A 20,799-nucleotide genomic window follows, 5' to 3' on the forward strand; every position below is an offset into this window, starting at 1 on the left:
CGCCTTCCTCCCCTTCCTCGGCCTCTTCCATGTCTTTGCCACTCCCCAAAGGGTCCAAAAAGAGCTATTGTGAGGTTTTTGTCTCTTGTTTTGTGTCTGGTGTAGTGTATTGGGGTGGATTTGATGAGGTCTTTTGTGTGTGGGTTTCTTTTTTCACGGCCTCCCGTCTCTTTGCCACTCCCCAAATGGTCCAAAAAGAGCTATTGTGAGGTTTTTGACTCTTGTTTTGTGTTCTCTGTTATGTATTGGGGTGGATTTCATGGGGTCTCTTGTTTCTGGGTGGGGTTTTCATGCCCTCCTCCCCTCCCTCGACCGCTTTCATGTCTTTGCCACTCCCCAATTAAAGGGTCCAAAAATAGCTATTGTGGGGGTATTGTCTCTTGTTTTGTGTTCTCTGTTATGTATTGGGGTGGATTTCATGGGGTGTCTTGTGTCTGGCTGTCTTTGCTCTCATTATTCTTTCTTTCCTCGGCCTCTTTAATGTCTTAATAATTGTCACTCCCCAAAGGGTCCAAAAAGAGCTATCGTGGGGTATTGTCTCTTGTTTTGTTCTCTGTAATTTATTGGGGTGGATTTGATGAGGTCTTTTAACTGTGTCATGGTTTTCTTTTCTTTCACTTTTCTCTCCTCCCATCTCATTTTTTTTAATTGCCACTCCTCAAATGGTCCAAAAGAGCTATTGTGGGGGTATTATCTCTTGTTTTGTGTAATGTATTGGGGTGGATTATTTGATTGATTGATTGATAGTTTATTGTTGCAAGTAAAACAACAAAGGAGAAGGGATCGAGGAGCATGCCATCCCAATTACCCGCAGGCATCGAGTTTGATTTTATTTGATTGATTCATTGATTGATAGTTTATTGTTGCAGGTAAACAACAAGGGAGAAGGGAGGAACATGCCATCCCAACCCCCAGGCAGGACAGAGTGTGATTATACAACTATTAATACATGTGTAGGCTATAGCACCATGAAATTAAAAAGATACAATGGTAGGAAGGAAAGCACATATTTAAGCACTTTAATTCGTTGCCACACCCAGTTGGAAGGGTACCTATATAAACGCCCGTCCAGGTTTTTTGTATCATTCCTGAGTTTGACATCGCCATGGCTTTCCTCAGCTGTATTTCTCTCTTCTGTCTTTTTGTTCGTTTCCACTATTACACTTTTCTTTTTACGTACTTCTTTCTTATTGCTGATCCTCAAAATCCGCTAGAATGAACCCCAAACGCTACATCACAGACTTGAAGGGTCAATGGGATGGAAATGAGCACCGCCGCCACGCGCAGTTCTAGCGTATGTTCCCTTCTTTTTCTTCTTCTTCTTCTTCTTTTGACCTGTAACGCTTTGTATCGGTCCTCCTCCTCTCGTTCCTCCCTTCTTCTTATTCACACACCTTCCTTTTCAGCGTTTCCTAACCTGAAATAAAGCCACTTGTATTCACTTAATTCAGACAGTTGTGCCCTTTTTTCCCAGCACTGTGCAAGGAACACTTTTAATGAAAATAATAATAATAATAATAATAATAATAATAATAATAATAATAATAATAATAACATAGCCTAACTTTACCTGTACATAATACTGTAAAATCAAATCCCTGACATCAAGATCAAGATCAAGATTACTGTTGCCATATATGTCAGAGGAAAATGGAGAATAACAGAATGAACAATATCTGAGCATGAGTTTAACTAAAATATAGAAAATACAATTAATTGCAAAAAGCAGAAAAATACTTAACTTCTAATGGACGATCCCCGCAGGTGGAAATTTTGGTTCCGTAAAAGGACGAGTGTCGTGCGTGCGGACGCCTCCGTTTCCTTACATTTCCCATTTCCTCGTGACCTTTGCTATTGTTCTACATCTGAAGTACACTAATGGTAAACCTTAGACCTAAATACACGCATACATAGGCCTAGAGCTCAATCACACGGCTAGTTGTGAAGGCTGAGCTTTTATTTATTTTTTGGCTTCGAAGCTCGGCATACAAGGAAAGATGCACATAGAGCCAAGTCCTAGACCTCATGTGCACCCCTATGCCTTATTTGTTTAGTTCTAATTGTTACTGTTATCAGATATTGTACCCTGGAACATTAAAATCAAGTGTGTGTGTGTGTGTGTTGGCAACAGTGTCCGGCAGCTGAGGCGGAAGACAGGACTGGAGTGGTGTGGCGTGTGGGCGGCGTGATTCCCCGTAGTTTATTTCGTGTGTCGTCCAGCCAGCAGCACCATGTCGCGGGGGGAGCCTGACCAGGAGCTGAAGAAGGTGTGGCTGCATGGCGTGTGTGGCGGCGGGGCGGCGTGCTGGCCAGGCCTGGCTGCCGCGGCCAAGGGGACGGCCAGGTGTCACTCGTGGGAGGGTGACTCAGGGACACACTGGAAAAGTTCATGAAAAAAAACTGGTGCCTCCTCGAAATTCCACATACATCTTTATATTAGTTCGTGATTCTCTCATGGTAGATTACGACTTGATGGACCACTCGGCGTGGACTGCCTGGCCTTGCTGGACAAGGAGCAGGGAAGGGCACATGAATTTCATGTTTGCTTATTACACATTTTCTGTATGTCAACACTTCATAAAACTGGATGTTCAAAACTATGAACAATTACTCTTGAATTACACTCAACTCACTTCATTGGTCGAGTTTTTTTCTGATAGATTTTAACTGCTTTTGTCACAAATTACCAGTTTCTGAAACTTGAAGAACTGGGTTTTATTTAGCAAACCTGAGTGGCCTATTTCAGAGACAAACTATTAAAATATTGGTTAGATAAGATGATTTTTCCCATGGAGATAGATACCGGTATCTAAAGTAGTTACGAAAGTGCTAGAGCAAAATTATCATAAAAAATTGCTGTGGATACTGTATAAGAATGAATATAAAAAATTGCAGCATAAATTATCCGGTCATTTCAACCTGGGGATCATTTTACAACCTAATAGCACCCTTCCTTACTCTAAAGGATAGTAACCATCGACACTTAAATAATAACCCATTGCTGTCAAATACTAACATACTGGTAAGGATAGTAACCCATCACCAGTAGAACAGTAAAATGAAGGTAAATTTGGGGGCATACACAATTTATAGTAGCTTTGTGTGGCCATACATACTTTTGATTAGAGTGGTACTTGACTGACTAGGTTACTTATAATCTCCAATACTACTGAAGGTGTTATCTTTTCAGGCCTTCCTGGAGCTGCAGGGGAAAATGCAGGAGACAAACCAGAAGTTGCGGATTGCTGACGTGCAAGTGGAGAGCCTCAAGAAGCAGATTGTTCATGCGCAGCTCACAGACAAAGAGATACAGGTGTGTGTGGGTGGGTGGGGGGGGGACACCAGGTTATAGGTTGTATTTCTCAATTTTTTTCCTCTCTTTATAGATATGAATGAAGACATGTCACATAATTATACTTGTGTAAAAAAATGTACAAAGATATTATAAAAGTGCAATATTTTAATGATTATGCTGATTATTTAAGAAGAGGGATAAATCAATAATGCCAAATTACTGCCCATTAGTTTAGTGAATTTTGCAGGAAAATAATTAGAGTATTTTAGCCAAGAATATTTATGACCAACTTGATAAACATAATTTGATTAATGGCTCCTGACATGGGTATACCAAGTCTTACTAATATCTTATTAATCTTTTATTATTTTACTAAGAGGTGTACAAAGTCAAATACGGACAAAAATTATGTTATTGTTTATCTCATTTTTTTTAAGGCATTTGACAAAGTGCCTCCCCAGACTGAGGTGCACTAAAGCATTTGATAGAGGGGTCTGGGCGCCCGGGGGGTCCTGAGTCGCTCTCTCAAACGCACCCCAGAAGTAGCATGGGTGCGTGTGATGTCATCGATTAACGCTCATTAAATCGAAAATATCACATTAGTTAATCGTATCCTTAAATATAAACGTGTTAATCAAAAACGTGTTGTTTAAACTCGTGTTAATCAAGAGGTGGCTGTATGTAGTATGTTTGTTGCCCAATCCTGTACATTAGGTTAGTCTAGCTGGGTGTTATAATCACTATGGCACGTTGCTGAGCTTCGTTGAGTCAACAAGAAAAGTTCACTTCTTGCACCTCTTCACCACTCACGTCTGTCTTCTGTTCCCTCAGCTCGACTCATCACACTGCAGTCTGGTTCAGTGTAGAAAACTTTTGGCCTTCTTGCTTCTTGATTTGATCCATAGTTAGGTGCTGTTCTCACTCCTGTCATAACTTGCAGAGCTTGGGCGACAGCACAAGAGTCTACGAGAGTGTGGGCCGCATGTTCTTGCTCACCGACATACCAATGGTGAGGGAGAACCTGAAGGCCAAGGTTGGTAAGTGCAATGAGAAGATCACCAACCTGCAGAGCAACAAGGAGTACCTGGAGCGCAGTATGCAGGAGAGCCAGGACAACTTGAGGGAGATGATCAAGTTGAAGCAGTCTGTCGGGGTAATCTAACTCACATTTTTTTTTCCCCCCCTATTTTAAGTTGCCGCCACAATGTCCGTTTTTCTTTTTTTCTTTCCTTTTTATGTGCAGGTCTGTATCACCAATCGGCTATCTTCTTAGTCTTGAAATGTACTGCCAATCAGTGTTAGTGGCACATGCTGAATTTTAAGTGATGTATTTTTCACGTTCTGCTTGGCCCATACTACCTGCTGCTGCTCCCCTTGACAGAAGTTACAGAAATTTGGCTGATGGAATAAGGGAGCATGTGGGTTGTGTTCTCAATTGCCTGTGTAGGTCAGGAGATATGGGATCTATTGAGACGTGTTGGTATGTATGTGCTTGTCTGGTCAGATCACCACATACTCCATGCTACCTACTATGCTTACTTGTGACCCTCAGTTCTTGTTTTCTTCATTAACTTAATTACTGAAATGTGTTACTGTCCTGACACCTGTACTGCTACTACCATTATCAAGCACTTTGTTTACCTCTAGAAACCTCTTTCTGTGTATTCTTATGCTCTTGTTAATAAATAATGAGTAATAGCTTTAAAAATTTCTTTAAATTTCTTGTTTTATTTCCTTCATTCTGATGTCATATTTACTATTTGAAAGGGCACCACACCTACTCTGATAGCTACTGTTACATGCACCTATACTTGTACATAATTTCTACATCAAAGGTGAAGTAAAGGTAAAGTTCAGAGCATATGCCATAGCTGCATGGAAGACCTCATCTCCATCCCATTGTCCCTTGGGTCTGTGGTGGGAGAGTATCCATTAACCCAACAAGGGGCCAATAGGCGCACCTAACATCACCATAGCTGATCCAGGATTCAGTATGTTTCCTAACTTATATTCAGTAATGTTACAATTGTATATCATAAAGAATCCTTATAACCAAAAACTAACTAAAATTATGGGTATTCTTTTTCTTGAACAGAACATTAAATAAACAGCAGAACAATAATATGAAAATACGTATATATTTTATACGGTAACTGGCCTGAGGCAGCAGCGCACGCCATTTTGTGGGTATCAGATATCTTAAATAAGTATATTTTTTACTGCACAAAGCAGATGATGTCACTTATTGTGACTTTGTGAGCTTTCATATTTATCTTTGTGTATATTTCATGGAGGTAAAACTTGCATTACTAGTTTAATTTTTACTAGTGACACGAATTTGTGACTTTATCACAATAGAATTTAACCCAATTAAGTGAATCAGACACCACAGAAATATTACCAGTGTGTGTATGAATGAATACAAAGATAAGCACATACTTTGCTTTAACTCTAGGATGTCTCGTGGATCATTAATAAATAAAAACAAAAAATCCGGATAGTGTGTGTATGTACTTGAGGGATGACGGAAACACAGGAGTCTCTTAAGTAGGTTCTATTCTAGTGAAAATGAGAACAGGCAGTTACAGGTGCGTGTAGAGCACCTTGACAGAGTGGAGTAACTGCCTGTACTCGTTTTCACTAGAATAGAACTTACTTAAAGAGACTTCTGTGTTTCCGTCATCCCTCAAGTACATACACACAACCTACAAAAAGGTCATCATGGAATTATTCAATAGGAAATTACAGTATCACAAAGTGAAAGAGAAGGACCTGGGAGTGTTAACCTATGATAATTTGCCACCTGAAAACACATTAACAAAATTATAGAAGAGACTTTTCAGCTGTTGACACATGCAAGAGTGGTTCTTCATTACACAGATGAAAACATGAAGAAAATGACCGACTCCTTTAATGTGTATCTTGGCAGGAAAAAAGAAAAGGGTACAATTACTGTGCCTGAAGAACAATATCGTACTGTAGGCTTCTTCCCGGTGGGCCCTGATGGTCGGCCCAGCCCGTTCTGGCGCAGGCGAGTGTTTATAGTGGCGCCATCTTGCATTGGCTCATGCTGCCCTCCCGGAGCTCATCTTTAATCCTAGAATCTAGAGTCCAGGTTGATAGGTGGTCTTCTGGACAGCATGTGGGTAGTTTTAAGCCATTCGGCGGTGGCTGAAAAATCCCAGCTTGGTGGCACTGGTCAGGGACTGAACGCGGGGCCGTCTTGCTATCTGTTCAGCCACCGCCTACCTACTGTACTGAACCACTTGCCTGCACATGAGTTAGGAGGATCATGCTCTTTCTTATACTACTTCTTTACCCCATCATATTCACACTTCTATAAAGGGGAAGGGGTAGCAAATAAACTATTCATATCAATCATATTTTTATGGGCTAGTAAAGATACAACAAACAATAACTGGTTCTCCTTGTCAATGCATTAGTCTCATGCTTTTTTGTCATAATGTGGTTAGGACTCAACCCACAGACTATGTAAGGTACAGGAGCCAGGCCACCTGTCCCCTGGTCCACAAGGGAGGCATCCATGAGGGCCTCAAGCCTGATGGATACAATGGTAGAGAACAGGTGTTTGGGTAGAAGAGTACATGTGGCCTGGTAGTCTGAAGGTAATGCCTGGACTGGGCCAGGAAGTGTTGACTAGTCAACACAAACAATGTGAAAGTCTAGCTAAAACTTACAGGTTCACCCTGCAGGTAAATTAATAATGCATAGCTGTACCACACCACACACACAAGACCCCTGCACTGGCCTCGGAGTAAGCACCCAACTAACCATCCTGATAGCAGTTAGTTCCTTCCTCACTGGCCCCTTTGTACCTCATGAACTGAGGAGAAAATGTTTATCTGATACAAGATAATCAGTAAAACAGTTTCAACTTGGCCAGTGTGTTGTGCAGGGAAAGGTGTTTATAGGAGGCCCAAAAGCACTTTGAAGAAAACAAACCACAGAAGTGCTGTGGCCTAATGCTGTCACGTAAACTAGCCAACAGCTGAGCATTTTGTTTTGGGCCACCACACACTTAGACACTTTCTGTATTTCTTAGTTTCTTATGGTGCCCCCAATAAGGTTCACAAAGCTGCTAAACTGTGACTCAATTGAAAATTGGGAGGGAATAAGAGCTCTGGTCTCTAGTGCCAACAACAGTGCAGTGCCCTCCTAATATAGTGATGCACCCATTTGGTGAGTTAATCAGTGTTTGCATCTTGTATGCAGCAATGGCTCAGCATCTCTAGGCTCCTACAACTACAATGTGAGAGGACACTGGCCTGTAACCAGAAACCTCTGAACTGTAAAGGAGAGGCAGGAAATGTGCAGTGAGCAGGCAAAGTCTTAGTCAATATAAGTATTCTTAATATTATCATTATTGCCATTATTATCAAACAATACAACGCACGTTTACAGCATTGTAGGAGTTGCATACAATATTGGCCTAAGGAGCACAAATATTTTAAGTTACAGTCTATAAGCCCAACACACCTAAGAGTCAATAAACTACGACGCAGTTAAAGATAAAAGGAATAAAAGTATATGATAGACATTTAAAATGAAAAAGATCCAGCAAAGTGAGAGGATCAAGCAACAAGAAATCAATACACTTGACCTAAACAGAAATGCTTATTAGGTACAGTTTGTGTAAAATGCTGCCACTGATTTTTGTAAGTCTAGAGGCTTGGGGGGAGCAAGCCAAACATTCAAGAATTTCTTGTATTCCCAAGGGGGCCATGTCCCCTAACCCTGCAAATAAGAGGGGACAGGTGTAAAGGGTAGCAGTACAAGAGCAAGCAGCACAGGTGTACTCTCAGGAAGATCAAAGAGCACTGAGGCAGGAACTGAGGGTTGTCTTGTTTTCCTGGTGTGCCTGAACATTGATAATTGATAAACATGATGGTTTGGGTCAGTTGCGAGACTGTTATAAGCAAAGTGCAAAAACATTAAGGCACATTTTCTCATTGATTTCTATGGTGGGCACTTTATACCTTTTGCAGTCACTGTAATGGAGGGATTTATTTTGAGACATTCTTCCATGCATTTTGTTGTTGGGAAACCCTAATTATAATGCCATTTGTGTAAACCTGAGAGATGTTGTAAGACTTAATTGCCTTCACAGATATACATTATTTGCACCCTTGGGTACAACCTCCAGAGAATGTTGTAGTGCTTTGTGGACAGGGTTGCAAGTTTACAGCATTGTAGGAGTTGCATACAATATTGTAAGAGCCTTGGGTACAACCTCCAGAGAATGTTGTAGTGCTTTGTGAACAGGGTTACAAGTTTACAGCATTGTAGGAGTTGCATACAATATTGTAAGAGCTTAGTGAATGCTTGGCCAGGGAACAAGTTTGATGACTATGAGTCGCTTTCACGGTCATTTTGTTTGTTTTGATCGTTACCAATGGTGGCGATCGCCGCTATAGTATTTCCACTTAAAACTGGCCTATGGGGTAGTGGCAGCTGTTGGGTTAGCCTAGCCCCGCACCTTACCACACACTCTCAACACCTCTCGCTTCCTCTGCAGCCACCACTACTCCATAGGCCAGTTTCACGTGGAAAACTATAGCGTCGATCGCCGCCATTGGTAACGATCAAAACAAACAAAGTGACTGTGAAAGCGGCCCAAAATCATCAAGATGGCAGTAAATATAAGATGGGCCAAGACACTCACTTCCAGAAAAATATCTGTTATTTGAAAAAATCCAAAAGCAATTGTAAACACTTGGAATTTACTCTAACTTGTGTTATTGTCAAAAATGCTATTTAAAAAGCTATTATTGGTGAGAATCTTCAGCATAAGTAATGATCAGCAAAGGACCCAACTCACTTCCCTCAGGCACACTATAACTACTGTCCACACAGATACAATGAGTGTGATCCCTCAAAAACTGGCTCACTTCAGAGAACAGGACACCCTATACTACAAAGTGCTAACAGGAGGCCATTATGGTTGACATGATCAAATGCTGCAGAAAAGACTACCCGTAGGCTTCAGATCCTTCATTCAGTGATGATTGATGTTCATAAATAATCATCACAAGTGTATAAGTGGTGCCCTGATTTTTCTGTGTGCACATGGCAAGATAAAAACAAACCAGAACTTTCCATAAACCTAGCAAAACATGTGGACATAACTTTAGATAAGACTGAAAGAATTGTTAGAGGTCTGTAGTCAGACATGTTCAGAGCAACTAGGAATGTTGGGAAAGTCAGGAGCCACACAGCCATGAATTAGTCTGAGATAAAGAACCAAGACACTCCTGCTACCATTAAAACTGTTTTTTTACTTAGTGAGAGGCACCCTAACTTTGCTTGATACAAGAGACACTCCAAGTGAAAGAGTGGCTGAGAGACCAGATTCCTGTGGAAGACCACTGTTTATAGGATCAAAACCGTAACCATTTACTGCAGCAAAAAACAAATCAACCAGACTGGAACAAGATAAGAGTACAGAGAATAGAGTTTGTGGGAGGGTTGTTTAGCTAGTAAAAATTTGTGCCACACTCTGTTGAGAGATTCCATGATGTCTGAGGCAACAGCAATAGTTTCCTTGAAATGAAAAGAGAGGATGACCAACGATCACTTTAAAAGGCAAAAACATCACCAGGATGATGCCCTTTGTGGAACCCATACTGATATAATCAGACGAAAGATTAAAAGTTGATAGATGCTTAAGAAATTTCCTGAGAAGGATGGTTTCTTAAAGCTTAAAAAGAGGCAGGATATGAATTTAAGGGGTTAGAGTGGCCATCCTTTTTAGGCAGAAGTTGTATGTACGTGTATTTCCAGCTGGAAGAAAAGACAGCTGTTGGTAGGCAGAGGCAAGAGTTTGACTGCACAGTTTAAGTATGGAAGCACAATTCTTAAGAGCAATAGGAAAATAGGAAAATAAGACGTTTGAGAATTTATGCTGGACTTAAGGATTAATTGTTAACAATGAATTATATCACAGACAAAAAAATATCTAAATATATATACTGGTCATTTTTTGCATATTACCTGGAAGAGGAGAACATTTGGAAAAGTGTGCCAATACCCTCTTCTCCCTCCTAGTTATAGACCTCTATTAGTGGTAAGCAAGACTGGATAAAAGGTAAGTAAACAAATATCAAAAACAGACAAAAGAAGGAAACCATGATAACTTCCGGGTCCCTGAAAAGTTACAAATAATTCAGGCAACTTCTTTCACAACCAAGACATAATGCAGGAGCTGAAACAACACTAGTACAAATAGTGAATCACTAACCATATATCACATATATACGCTCAATGCCTTGGATCCTGACGTCAAAATGCACACAACCATATAAAAGTACCAAATGCATGATGTGTAGCACCTCAACCACCAGGGAAGTAGACAGGGGCCAGTCTTACAGTCCAGTTCAGCACGTTTGTAAGCTCCCCAACCAAACACAAACCATAAAAGTACCAAATGCATGATGTGTAGCACCTCAACCACCAGGGAAGTAGACAGGGGGCCAGTCTTACACTCCAGTCCAGCACGTTTGTAAGCTCCCCAACCAAACACAAAACATGACAAAAATTCCTTGTATAGTGTTTTTTCTTCACATTTGTTACCATTTTTTTATGCCCTTGAACTGACTCTTCTGCTGTAAAAAAAATAAAAATAAAAAAATAAATAAATAAATAAATAAAAAAAAAAATATACAAGGAATTTTCGTTGTGTTTTGTGTTTGGTTGGGGAGCTTACAAACGTGCTGTACCAGACTATAAGACTGGCCCAGGGTCTTACATCCTAGTGTGTTTATGAAGGATTCTGGCTCATGATCACATTCCTAATAGCACTTTTCAATGTCCACGTCTAGATTTTATAATGAAAGTTACCTGGCAAAGAAGTATGTAAAATTGTAAATAATGATACATTTGCCTGAGGTAACCAATCTATTAGTGTTATATGAAAATTAGTTTCTCGGTAATATGAACTGAAAGGGTCGTATCACAAGACATTTCGCCGCCCAAGAACACATAATTGACAAGGCTTTCGTAGGAGTTGTGGGCATTTCCAGGAGTAGTTTTATGACCCTGGTGGTATTGCGACCCTTCTTCTGTACCGTGAACCCCAAGAAACACTCATTAGAACCCGACTGACCCCCTCTTTGACCTTTAGAAATAGCTGATGTGAGAAGCGAAAGTGTCTTGTAATACCAACCAAAGAGTTCTCTTAATTAATAAACCAGATGAATGGAATAAATATGGAATGGATGCATTTGAACCCTCATGGACTAGTTACCGGGCACTGGCCAATATCTTAAGACACAATGGGTAAGTCTTATACAACCTGCCTTCTCTACACATAAGGTCACAACTACTGAAGGAGCATACATGTAAATAAAGTAGATAACAACACAAAAAGTCCACCGAGTTAATTTGTGCAATCAAGTATCTCCATATTGTCCCAAATGATACTGTGAAACAATATGAGGATTACAAGACAAAAAAAGAAAATAACAGAAGAATTTTTCAAACCTTAACCCGGTAGCAGCGACAGGCCAAATTTGTGGCTTTACCGTGTACCAGCGACGGGCTAAATTTGTGGCTTTACCGTGTACCAGCGACGGGCCAAATTTGTGGCTTTACCGTGTACCAGCGACGGGCTAAATTTTTGCCATGATATAAACCCCCCCAAAACAGATGATGCATAAACTGATCACAAATGCGTTGATATATATCATTATGAAATGGTCTGCGTGAATGATGATTTTTTTTCTCCTTTTTCTCGCTTAGAGGGGCCTTTAAGAAACATGATCCCCGCAGCTACCAGGTTAACAGAGAGAAGTGAAAATGAAGACGAGAGATAAAAATAAACAACAAAACTGTCACCAAACATAATAATCTGCTTGAAGGTAAAACTCAATATTCAAGATGCCTGGAAGAAGTGTCAGTGCATCAGAATACATACCAACATAATGTGCAAACGAAGACATCACCAAGATCACTCAACAACCAAGCACAGGCACAGCACAGGCACCACATCCTCCGTGTTGCAGCCATCCATCAGTCAATGCCAAGGCGCAGTATGTCATTGTTTTGAAAGATCTCTACTTTGCACTCCTCCTCAGACTTGGAGGGTGACTGAGGCTCTAAGGCGTTGATAATCATGGCCCTCGCTACAGTGTCTGTCCCAACGCTAATCTTGTTCCGCCAGTCAAACCCTCGGACAACAATCTGGAACAACACCTGCTATGAGATCCTGAATACGTGAATATGAATCGAGTATTTTCTTAATTTTCCAGACTTGAGAAATATGGATAAAATTGTGGAGTCTGGGAGGTTTTTGGGAAATTTGAACAGAGTGGATGTTGCATTTACCATTCACTATCTGTGGATCAGCAAATCTATTTCAGTATCACATTTCATTTACCACAATTTACCATGACGATATTAAAGTAAGACCCCACCTGAGCAACCTTTTCCATGGGCCTTGACTCCTGGCGTTCACAGAGGAGCAACGCAGGTCGGAAGATGGACAGTCGAGGGAAGTTGAGCTCTGTGACCATTGCCTCGGCTTCACCTGCAAAGGAGGCAAGAGAATGACTCAGGGAATATAACAACAAGAGCAAACAAACAAAACTCATATAGGTATCAATTATTCTGACACACTTCACACTACCCTCCCTCTCCCTTTTGTCTCTATTTTCAGCTTTCCCAAACCCTCCCAAACCATCCACCCCTCTCTCTCTCTCCCTCTAGCGTAGCCTACATAGTATTAGTTTTTTGTATTTACTATCATCAGAAACACATATACAATCAGCACGGCCTAACCTTTAGTTTTGGGGTAGAGGAAGAAGGAGTTTTTGTTGGCACCGCTGTATGTAACCAAGTTGAAGTGAGGGCAGGCAGCTTCCTTCAGCAGGCGGGCAGCATGGACCACGTAGTCTCGGTCCACTTGCACAAACCCCTTGGCCCCAGCCTTCCCCCGCGTGGTGCCCAGACAACAAAATGCTATCTGGGGGAAGACAAGACTCATGCCACACTGTTTTTCTACCTGTTTCCCTATGGCACACAAGACAGAATGGCAAAAATAATCGATATGATTGTAGATGCACTGACAGCAATAGTTGAAAGGTACCTGAAGAAGGATAGCCTCTGTGCAAGTGCATGGGATTGATAAGTTGAGTGTACGATCATGGTTCTGCAACTGGTAAGTTATATGGGAGATGAGTTTTGATATTGGTGTCATTGTGAGACAGTGGTGTAAGATGCAACCATAGCTGTATAGTATATGGTTGGATGGATGGATGAAAGAATAAAGGCCAGGACTGGGGATTTAGGTGCAAAATTGAAAATGAGATACAGAGCAGTCCTTGGTGGAAGCAGCTTCATGTACTCCTACAATACAGGAAGACTCATTGAAAAGTCTGTGCCATACCAGGGTTCAGCATACAGTACCCTCTTGAGTTTTGCGCTTGCTTCTTTCCGAAGGTAAAGCGCTAAACTCGAGGATCGCGAAATTCGGGGCATTGAAAACACAGAAAACCCGCTTATTTGTTACGACCTGTGGAGAAGCTGACTTTTTTCCCCCCTTTACTCCATTGTTATCTCAAAATACGTAATTTTTACTATATATGCAGGGGGCGTGAAGGGAAGGACCCATTGCTGGAGGGGCGTGGCAGCAAAAAGTTTAAGAACTCTAGAGCCTGCCACAATGTTGCTCCCCCAGTCCCATGCTACTTGTTTGCCACTCCTACAACCTTGCTTCATACAACTGTCCACTAAAGGTCATCTTTATGCCATCCCATATCCTAACTAATACCTATCTAGCTATATCTCCAATGCCTTGCTCCCTCGCTGGAACTTCCCTCCAGGGGGTGGCCGTGGCAGAATCGTCTCCATCTCTCCCTATTCTGGCACTCCCTCTCTGCACATTCAATCCTGCTACTTCCAACTCTCCCGCTCCAATACTCACTCACCCCAAGTGAAAAGGGCCTGCATATTCCAAAATCCACAACACTTTCAGTCCCAGGAATTTTGGATATGGGATTCTCAACCTGTACCAAATAGTTTCTTGCCAATGTCTTTGCTGTATCTGAATCTATGTAACTTACTGTGAGTCATAACCTGCTCCATTACAACAAGAACTTCATCAACAGTCCACCTCATAGTCACCTGAGCTCCTTCAAAAGCCTCCTTGTGGTCATCTAGCTTGTCAAAGTCCACAAGCCGCTGTTCTGTCTTGTCTGATTTGAGTTCCAGCTGCCGGCGGGTTATCAGGACAACACGAGAGAAGGACGGGTGATTGATCAGCTCCCGCACCAGCTCCTGTCCCACCTCCCCTGAACCCCCCAGCACCAGTGCCACCAGCCCACTCATGATGCCTCACACTGCCGCTGCTGAGTCCTGGATCGTGCGTCCCCCTTGTTTCTAGAGGAGGCTGAGTCTGTGTGAAGAAGGCAAGGTTTTATGATGCTATAGTCCACTAAGATGCTTTTCTCATAGAATTAGCAAAGAGAGAAAGTTTGGAAAGTTTCGTTTAGCCGGCGCAACATCTGTGGTCATATGCCGGAGAGAGACAGGAGGGGGAAGGAATTATAGGAGAAGGGAACAGATCCCAGGAGACGGGACACAACCCCCGATTAATACCTGGTACCCATTCACTGCTGGGTGGACAGGGGGGTAGGGTATCGGAAAAGCCGCTCATTTTTGCCCACTCCGCCCTGCTGTCCTGAAGACCACCTATCAACCTGGACCCTAGAAGAACTCTCCAAGTAAATCAAGAATGAGCTCTGGGGGGCAGCATGAGCCAAGAATAGATGGCACTACCATAAACACTTGCCTGCACCATGATGAACAATGGCCAACCACCAGGTCCCTAAAAGAAAGTCTACCAGCACTATAGGCCATAATGTGAAAAAATAAATATATAAATAAATAAAGATATCAATAAAAGCATCAGTAACTATGGATGGGCCACACTAGGGATAAGGAAGAGGCCATGGGTAAGGAAAATGAAGTCCCAGGAGTAAAAATTAAGAGTATTCCCTCAAACAAATTAAGGAATAACATGGATAAAAAAACGGAGACTACCAGGAATATGCGAAGATATGAGTATTGGGGGAGAGATAAGAGTGTGATAGGTACTTGAAAAAACAAAGTGCCACAGGAAATGATATCATACGTACAAATGAAGGGTGCCATAGGAGAGGATGGGCGCTTGTAGAAGAAAGGAGAAGGCCATGAGTAAATAAGAAAGGCAGGTGGCAGAGTAAAAAGGAAGATAGTGTGGCGGTGGAGAGCAGGGAGTGAGTGGCAAGGGTACATTAGAAAGATATAGTCTCCAATGGTAAATCCCAAGAAATAAGGTAATTGATATGATATGGTCTGCTAATCTTATCTAGTATGACCTTTAGAATGCTCTTGTAACTCTACATACGGGTTGATGACAGGTAAAGCTTCTAATTACACCTCTCTGGACGAGCATCCTCTGGTCTGTCCCGCCATTCACTGTTACGACTAAGGGGATTCAAGCTCAGGTAAATAAACAGGCAAATTTGTAGTATGCAATTCTTCTAGATTGCAATCTACACTGGGAAAAAAACTCAATGTGAAACAGATAAGTTTTCCCATAAGGCCACTCCAGGTAATTCAATCCCTTTGAAGTTAATCAGCTTGAGATATATTTTAACCCATTCTGAGATATTTTGCTAAGAGGCAAACAAACAAACAAACAGAGGGACCATTACAAAAACATTATCAGTGGATGATTCTATTGGCACACTTGTAAAATATTACCTGTACCTGTAAGAATACGGCACCCCCGCAGGGCCCCACTGCCAACGTGCCAGCCTCAGTGCCCTGCAGTCCATTGCCAAGTGTACTGTGCAGATAACATATACAGTAAAAAAACTATATACCTACGTTAATTAGGTTCATCGGTATTATCATATGTATTTTTTAATTTTCGCGGATGTGTGGGTCCACCCAGCCTTCCCCCCTCCTGCCTTACCACACCCCAGCTGGGTCAGCATATAAGGACAGTGGCAGGGAATAGGGGGGGAGGGGGAGGGTTAGGAAGAGCAGCAACTGTGTAAACAAACTGCTCCCCTACCCATGACAGGATATTTGAATGTAAATTCATTACTAAACCTAGTATTTCTAATATGACTGGGCTGGTCGCAAGTGTGAGCAGTTGTAAGTCACATACGTCGTAACTCGAGGGCTTTCTGTATTATTGGCCTGGTTGTAATTTGCATACATCATAACTCGAGGATTATCTCTATACATATGAACTCAATTTAAATGATAATGAAAGTATACCTGAGTATGGTTGATGCTTTAACCCGGTAGCAGCAGGGATCATGTTTCTTAATGGTCTCTCCAAGCGAGAAAATGAGAAAAATCGCCCCTCACACAAAACATTTCATAATATATATCAAACCATTTGTGATCAGATTATATATCTTCTATTTTGGGGGGTTTATATCATGGCACAAATCTGGCCCGTCGCTGCTACACTGTAAGCCACAAATTTGGTCTGTCGCTGCTACCGGGTTAAGTACAAAAGGAGAACCCCAAGAAAAGTGGGAAGTCAATGTGGTAGAATAGTTGAGAGAAGAAGAGGATTGAAGAGAGTATGCAAGGATGGAGTGTATGAATACAAGCAAATGGAGACTCCTCTGATGTGGAACCCCCTCTCCCTGAGGTATTTACAAAGAACAAATGTCAAAGTAGATACAGATAGATTTATCCGTTCTTTCTACATTATTATGCAAATGAAAGGTTTTCTTCTCATCTTTTCATGTAATATGCAGCTCAGTGGTCATTCTTTTCCACAGGTAAAATGGATAACGGGCAATCAGGTGCTAGCAACGCCCAAGCCACTTCACCCCTACAGCCCCTGAGTACTGGCACCACTAAAGCAATCACCGCCCCAACACCAGTGAACACCAGCTTCACCAGAACACCCACCACCAGCCCAACACAGCAGAACATTAGCCTCATCCCAATACAGCTCCCTGCCTTCCAGAACATCAGCCTTGGCATATCACAGCACCCTGCCCTCCAGAAAATCAGCCTCAGTACAGCACGAAAGAGTCTGCAACAGAGCGTCAGTCTCAGTGCAGCCTTACAGCACATCCAGCAGAGCACCAGCCTCAGCTCAAAACTGCAACACATCCAGAAGAACACTGGTCTTGGCACAGCAGAGCAAGGCGCCCAACAGAAAGTCACTTCCAGCACAACACAACAGCGCTTTCAAGAGAATGTTAGTCTTAGTACAACACAGCAGCGTGTCAAACAGAACACCAGCCTCAGCACAGCACTGCAACACATCCAGCAAAACACTGTTCTTGGTACAGCAGAACAGGGCACCCAACAGAATGTCACTTCCAGCACAACAAAACAGCGCTTCCAACAGAATGTCAACCTTAGTACACCACAGCAGCGTGTCAAACAGAACACCAGCCTCAGCACAACACAGCAGAGCATCCAAAAGAACATTAGTCTTGGCAAAGAAGAGCAGGGTGCCCAACAGAATATCGCTGGTAGTACAACACAACAGCGCTTCCAACAGAATGTCAACCTTAGTACACCACAGCAGCGTGTCAAACAGAACACCAGCCTCAGCACAACACAGCAGCATACCCAGCAAAACGTTGATGTTGGCACAGCTGCGCAGGGCGCCCAACAAAATGTCACTTCCAGCACAACAAAACAGCGCTTCCAACAGAATGTCAACCTTAGTACACCACAGCAGCGTGTCAAACAGAACACGAGCCTCAGCACAACACAGCAGAGTGTCCAAAAGAACACTGTTCTTGGCACAGCAGAGCAGAGCGCCAAACAGAATATCACTTCCAGCACAACACAACAGCACTTCCAAGAGAATGTCAGTCTTAGAACATCCCAGCAGCAGGTCAAACAGAACACCAGCCTCAGCACAGCACTGCAACACATCCAACAAAAAAATGGTCTTGGCACAGCAGAGCAGGGCACCCAACAGAATGTCACTTCCAGCACAACACAACTGCGCTTCCAACAGAATGTCAGTATTAGTACACCACAGCAGCGTGTCAAACAAAACACCAGCCTCAGCACAACACAGCAGAGCGTCCAAAAGAACATTGGTCTTGGGACAGCACAACAGGACACCCAACAAAATGTTACTTCCAGCACAACACAACAGCGCTTCCAACAGAATGTCAGTCTTAGAGCATCACAGCAGCAGGTCAAACAAAATATCAGCCTCAGCACAACACAGCAGAGCATCCAACAGAACATTGGTCTTGGGACAGCACAACAGGACACCCAACAAAATGTTACTTCCAGCACAACACAACAGCGCTTCCAACAGAATGTCAGTCTTAGAGCATCACAGCAGCAGGTCAAACAAAATATCAGCCTCAGCACAACAGAGCAGAGCATCCAACAGAACATTGGTCTTGCCATAGCAGAGCAGAGTGCCCGACAGGACATCAGCCTCCGCACAATACAGCAACGCTTCCAACAGAACACTGGTCTTGACACAACAGAGCAGAGTGCTCGACAAGACATCAGCCTCCGCACAACACAGCAGCCCTTGCAACAGAACATTGGTCTTGGCACAGCAGAGCAGAATGCCCGACAGGATATCGGCCCCCTCACAACACAGCAGGGCATCCTATTGAACATCAGTTTTGGCACTGCAGAGCCGAGAGGCCAACAAAATGTCACTTCCAGCACACCACAACAGTGCTTCCAACAGAATGTGAATATTAGAACATCACAGCAGCATGGCCAACAAAACATCAGCCTCGACATAATGCAGCAGAGTATCCACCAAGACACTGGTCTTGGCACTGCAGAGCAGCCTGGCCTACTGGACATCAGCCTCAGGACAATACACCCCTAAGTAAGTCCATCAGCAAATCCACAATCAGCACCTCAGCCTCAATAAAATGCAGCAGTGGCCATTGAGCACTTTGAGAAGAACCTAAGCAACAACAAACACCACCATCCAAGGGTCATCACTCATCAATACCTCTATGTCCCAGGGCCAGCCGCCTAGAAGGTGAAAACACTGTCACAAACTATTTGAGTCCAATACCAACAGCAGCAGCAGCAAGGGAATGCCAAAGGAACACCAGTGAAGTACAGTGCCCTCGCATCCAATGTGTGTTTGTCCAGATCATATCATGTCCAATGTGGCATTTTGTGGACAAGTATTTTTTTTTTTTAAATTACTGTAACACATTTAAAATAGTCCAACGCACAACAAACCCCAGCCAACAAGTGGCCCAAATTCAAAGAGATTTCTGGCGCACTGCACCTTTCGCTCTCAGCCAATCAGCCAGAAGTATGGGACATGATGCCAGCCAGTAAAATGAGCGAGGACAGTCATGTGATGCGCAAAGCTGCATTTTTTGCTTAGATCTGAGCCACTTGGGTGGACTAGTCTGCCTGCCCCTATGCCATGTAAGCAAAATAGCAAATCGGGATTTTTATTGTATTTTGTAGGCACACTCGACTCAATTTCCCGGAGCACTTGTCTGGGAATCAGAAATCATTACAGTCCAGGGGAGTGGCCCATTCACAGACATTTACAATACTCAGTCCAGCAGACACCATACTTCTGTACCTGCCCCAGACCCTTACCACACTTTGGCCAGCACATGCTTCTTTCTATAAAAATCAGGTGATTAAAATCAGGTAATAAAAATGATTATAACTACAAGTAGCTGCTCAGCTGATAATTGTAAACAAACAGACAAGAATGTATTTGACAACAAGAAACTTACTGAACCCATTGTGAACATTTCATTGAAGACACAGATATATTTGAAGAGTGAATTAACAATACAACTCTGAACATGAATTTGAAGCTTACTGAATTGGTGAATCTGATTTGGTTTTGCTATTGATTTGCATTATTTGTTTTGCAGGAATCACTAATTTTTGGAAGAGGGGAAACAAACAAACAAATAAAGATTTATGAGTGAGACAAGCGTTAGCAGATTAATACAAAATGCATCAAAACTTACTAAGAAAAGTGGTTTCATTCAAAGGCTGCTTTACACCAAAAATTAACCTTAATACGTGCCAGAAATATTGTTTTGCGCACCACTGAGAGAGGTGACACTGTAGATACTTACAACAACACTTCAGCCTCGGTAAATACTGGCGGAAGGACAGCCATTTCAATTCACCTTGCCATTCTCTATTCACTGGTAACAACTAAATCTTGGGGGGAAACTTTTAATTTGACAACAACGAAAGTAGTGACACATCCTCCCCTCATGAATGACAAGTAAAGCTGAAGGCTGGCGTCGTGTTGCGGTGTACTCACTGTTGGGCCGCGCAAGGGACGCCCTCGTACTGTTGGCTTGGATCACGTCAAGGAGGACCACTGCTTGCACGCGGCGTGGCTGTGCTGGACTGGTGGCTGTCAGCCTGTCACGCTCTTCTCTCCTGTGTTTTAGTAGTAGTAGTAGTAGTAGTAGTCGGTCGGGAGTTTTGCCTTTGTAACGGCACTCCCTGATGTGTCTACTGATTGATTG

At 42.6% G+C, this 20,799-nt stretch overlaps 3 protein-coding genes across 12 annotated transcripts; 2 read left to right on the plus strand and 1 right to left on the minus strand.

The window, feature by feature from the left end:
• Nucleotides 1–1,859: 1,859 nt before the first annotated feature.
• LOC126981331 (prefoldin subunit 1-like) lies at nucleotides 1,860–5,013 on the plus strand. 2 transcript variants are annotated; one of them, XM_050832333.1, is made up of 3 exons: nucleotides 1,860–1,881; nucleotides 3,191–3,313; nucleotides 4,236–5,013. In XM_050832333.1, the coding sequence occupies exons 1-3, from the start codon at nucleotides 1,879–1,881 to the stop codon at nucleotides 4,455–4,457; spliced, it is 348 nt and encodes a 115-aa protein (XP_050688290.1). In that variant the 5' UTR covers nucleotides 1,860–1,878; the 3' UTR covers nucleotides 4,458–5,013. The 2 variants fall into 2 exon arrangements, with proteins under 2 accessions (XP_050688290.1, XP_050688289.1); XM_050832332.1 differs by lacking the exon at nucleotides 1,860–1,881 and adding an exon at nucleotides 2,100–2,267.
• Nucleotides 5,014–6,667: 1,654 nt separating this feature from the next.
• LOC126981330 (oxidoreductase HTATIP2-like) lies at nucleotides 6,668–20,677 on the minus strand. 6 transcript variants are annotated; one of them, XR_007733904.1, is made up of 6 exons: nucleotides 15,448–15,577; nucleotides 14,435–14,705; nucleotides 13,091–13,274; nucleotides 12,727–12,839; nucleotides 10,758–12,493; nucleotides 6,668–10,644 (listed from the first exon to the last, which is right to left on the minus strand). XR_007733904.1 is itself a non-coding variant. In XM_050832329.1 (5 exons), the coding sequence occupies exons 2-5, from the start codon at nucleotides 14,636–14,638 to the stop codon at nucleotides 12,323–12,325; spliced, it is 672 nt and encodes a 223-aa protein (XP_050688286.1). In that variant the 5' UTR covers nucleotides 14,639–14,705; nucleotides 20,589–20,677; the 3' UTR covers nucleotides 6,668–12,322. The 6 variants fall into 6 exon arrangements, 4 of the variants coding, with proteins under 4 accessions (XP_050688286.1, XP_050688288.1, XP_050688285.1 ...); XR_007733903.1 differs by having other exon boundaries at nucleotides 6,668–8,453; nucleotides 8,547–12,493; XM_050832329.1 differs by lacking the exon at nucleotides 15,448–15,577 and adding an exon at nucleotides 20,589–20,677 and having other exon boundaries at nucleotides 6,668–12,493.
• On the plus strand, nucleotides 15,508–20,049 carry LOC126981329 (mucin-3A-like). 4 transcript variants are annotated; one of them, XM_050832326.1, is made up of 3 exons: nucleotides 15,508–15,627; nucleotides 17,101–18,491; nucleotides 18,648–20,049. In XM_050832326.1, the coding sequence occupies exons 2-3, from the start codon at nucleotides 17,106–17,108 to the stop codon at nucleotides 19,152–19,154; spliced, it is 1,893 nt and encodes a 630-aa protein (XP_050688283.1). In that variant the 5' UTR covers nucleotides 15,508–15,627; nucleotides 17,101–17,105; the 3' UTR covers nucleotides 19,155–20,049. The 4 variants fall into 4 exon arrangements, with proteins under 4 accessions (XP_050688283.1, XP_050688284.1, XP_050688281.1 ...); XM_050832327.1 differs by having other exon boundaries at nucleotides 17,101–18,023; nucleotides 18,180–20,049; XM_050832324.1 differs by having other exon boundaries at nucleotides 17,101–20,049.
• Nucleotides 20,678–20,799: the final 122 nt, after the last annotated feature.

Source organism: Eriocheir sinensis, chromosome 47, assembly GCF_024679095.1.
Source record: "Eriocheir sinensis breed Jianghai 21 chromosome 47, ASM2467909v1, whole genome shotgun sequence".
Taxonomy (NCBI): Eukaryota; Metazoa; Arthropoda; class Malacostraca; order Decapoda; family Varunidae; genus Eriocheir; species Eriocheir sinensis.

Coding starts and splice junctions, on each gene's coding strand:
- LOC126981329 (XM_050832324.1), top strand. CDS start 17,106: ATGGATAACGGGCAATCAGGTGCTAGCAACGCCCAAGCCACTTCACCC.
- LOC126981331 (XM_050832332.1), top strand. CDS start 2,232: ATGTCGCGGGGGGAGCCTGACCAGGAGCTGAAGAAG. Junction 2,268..3,190: donor CTGACCAGGAGCTGAAGAAG/GTGTGGCTGCAT, acceptor TTATCTTTTCAG/GCCTTCCTGGAGCTGCAGGG. Junction 3,314..4,235: donor TCACAGACAAAGAGATACAG/GTGTGTGTGGGT, acceptor CATAACTTGCAG/AGCTTGGGCGACAGCACAAG.
- LOC126981330 (XM_050832329.1), bottom strand. CDS start 14,638: ATGAGTGGGCTGGTGGCACTGGTGCTGGGGGGTTCAGGGGAGGTGGGA. Junction 13,275..14,434: donor AGGCTTTTGAAGGAGCTCAG/GTGACTATGAGG, acceptor GTCTTCCCCCAG/ATAGCATTTTGTTGTCTGGG. Junction 12,840..13,090: donor CCTCTACCCCAAAACTAAAG/GTTAGGCCGTGC, acceptor CCTCCTTTGCAG/GTGAAGCCGAGGCAATGGTC.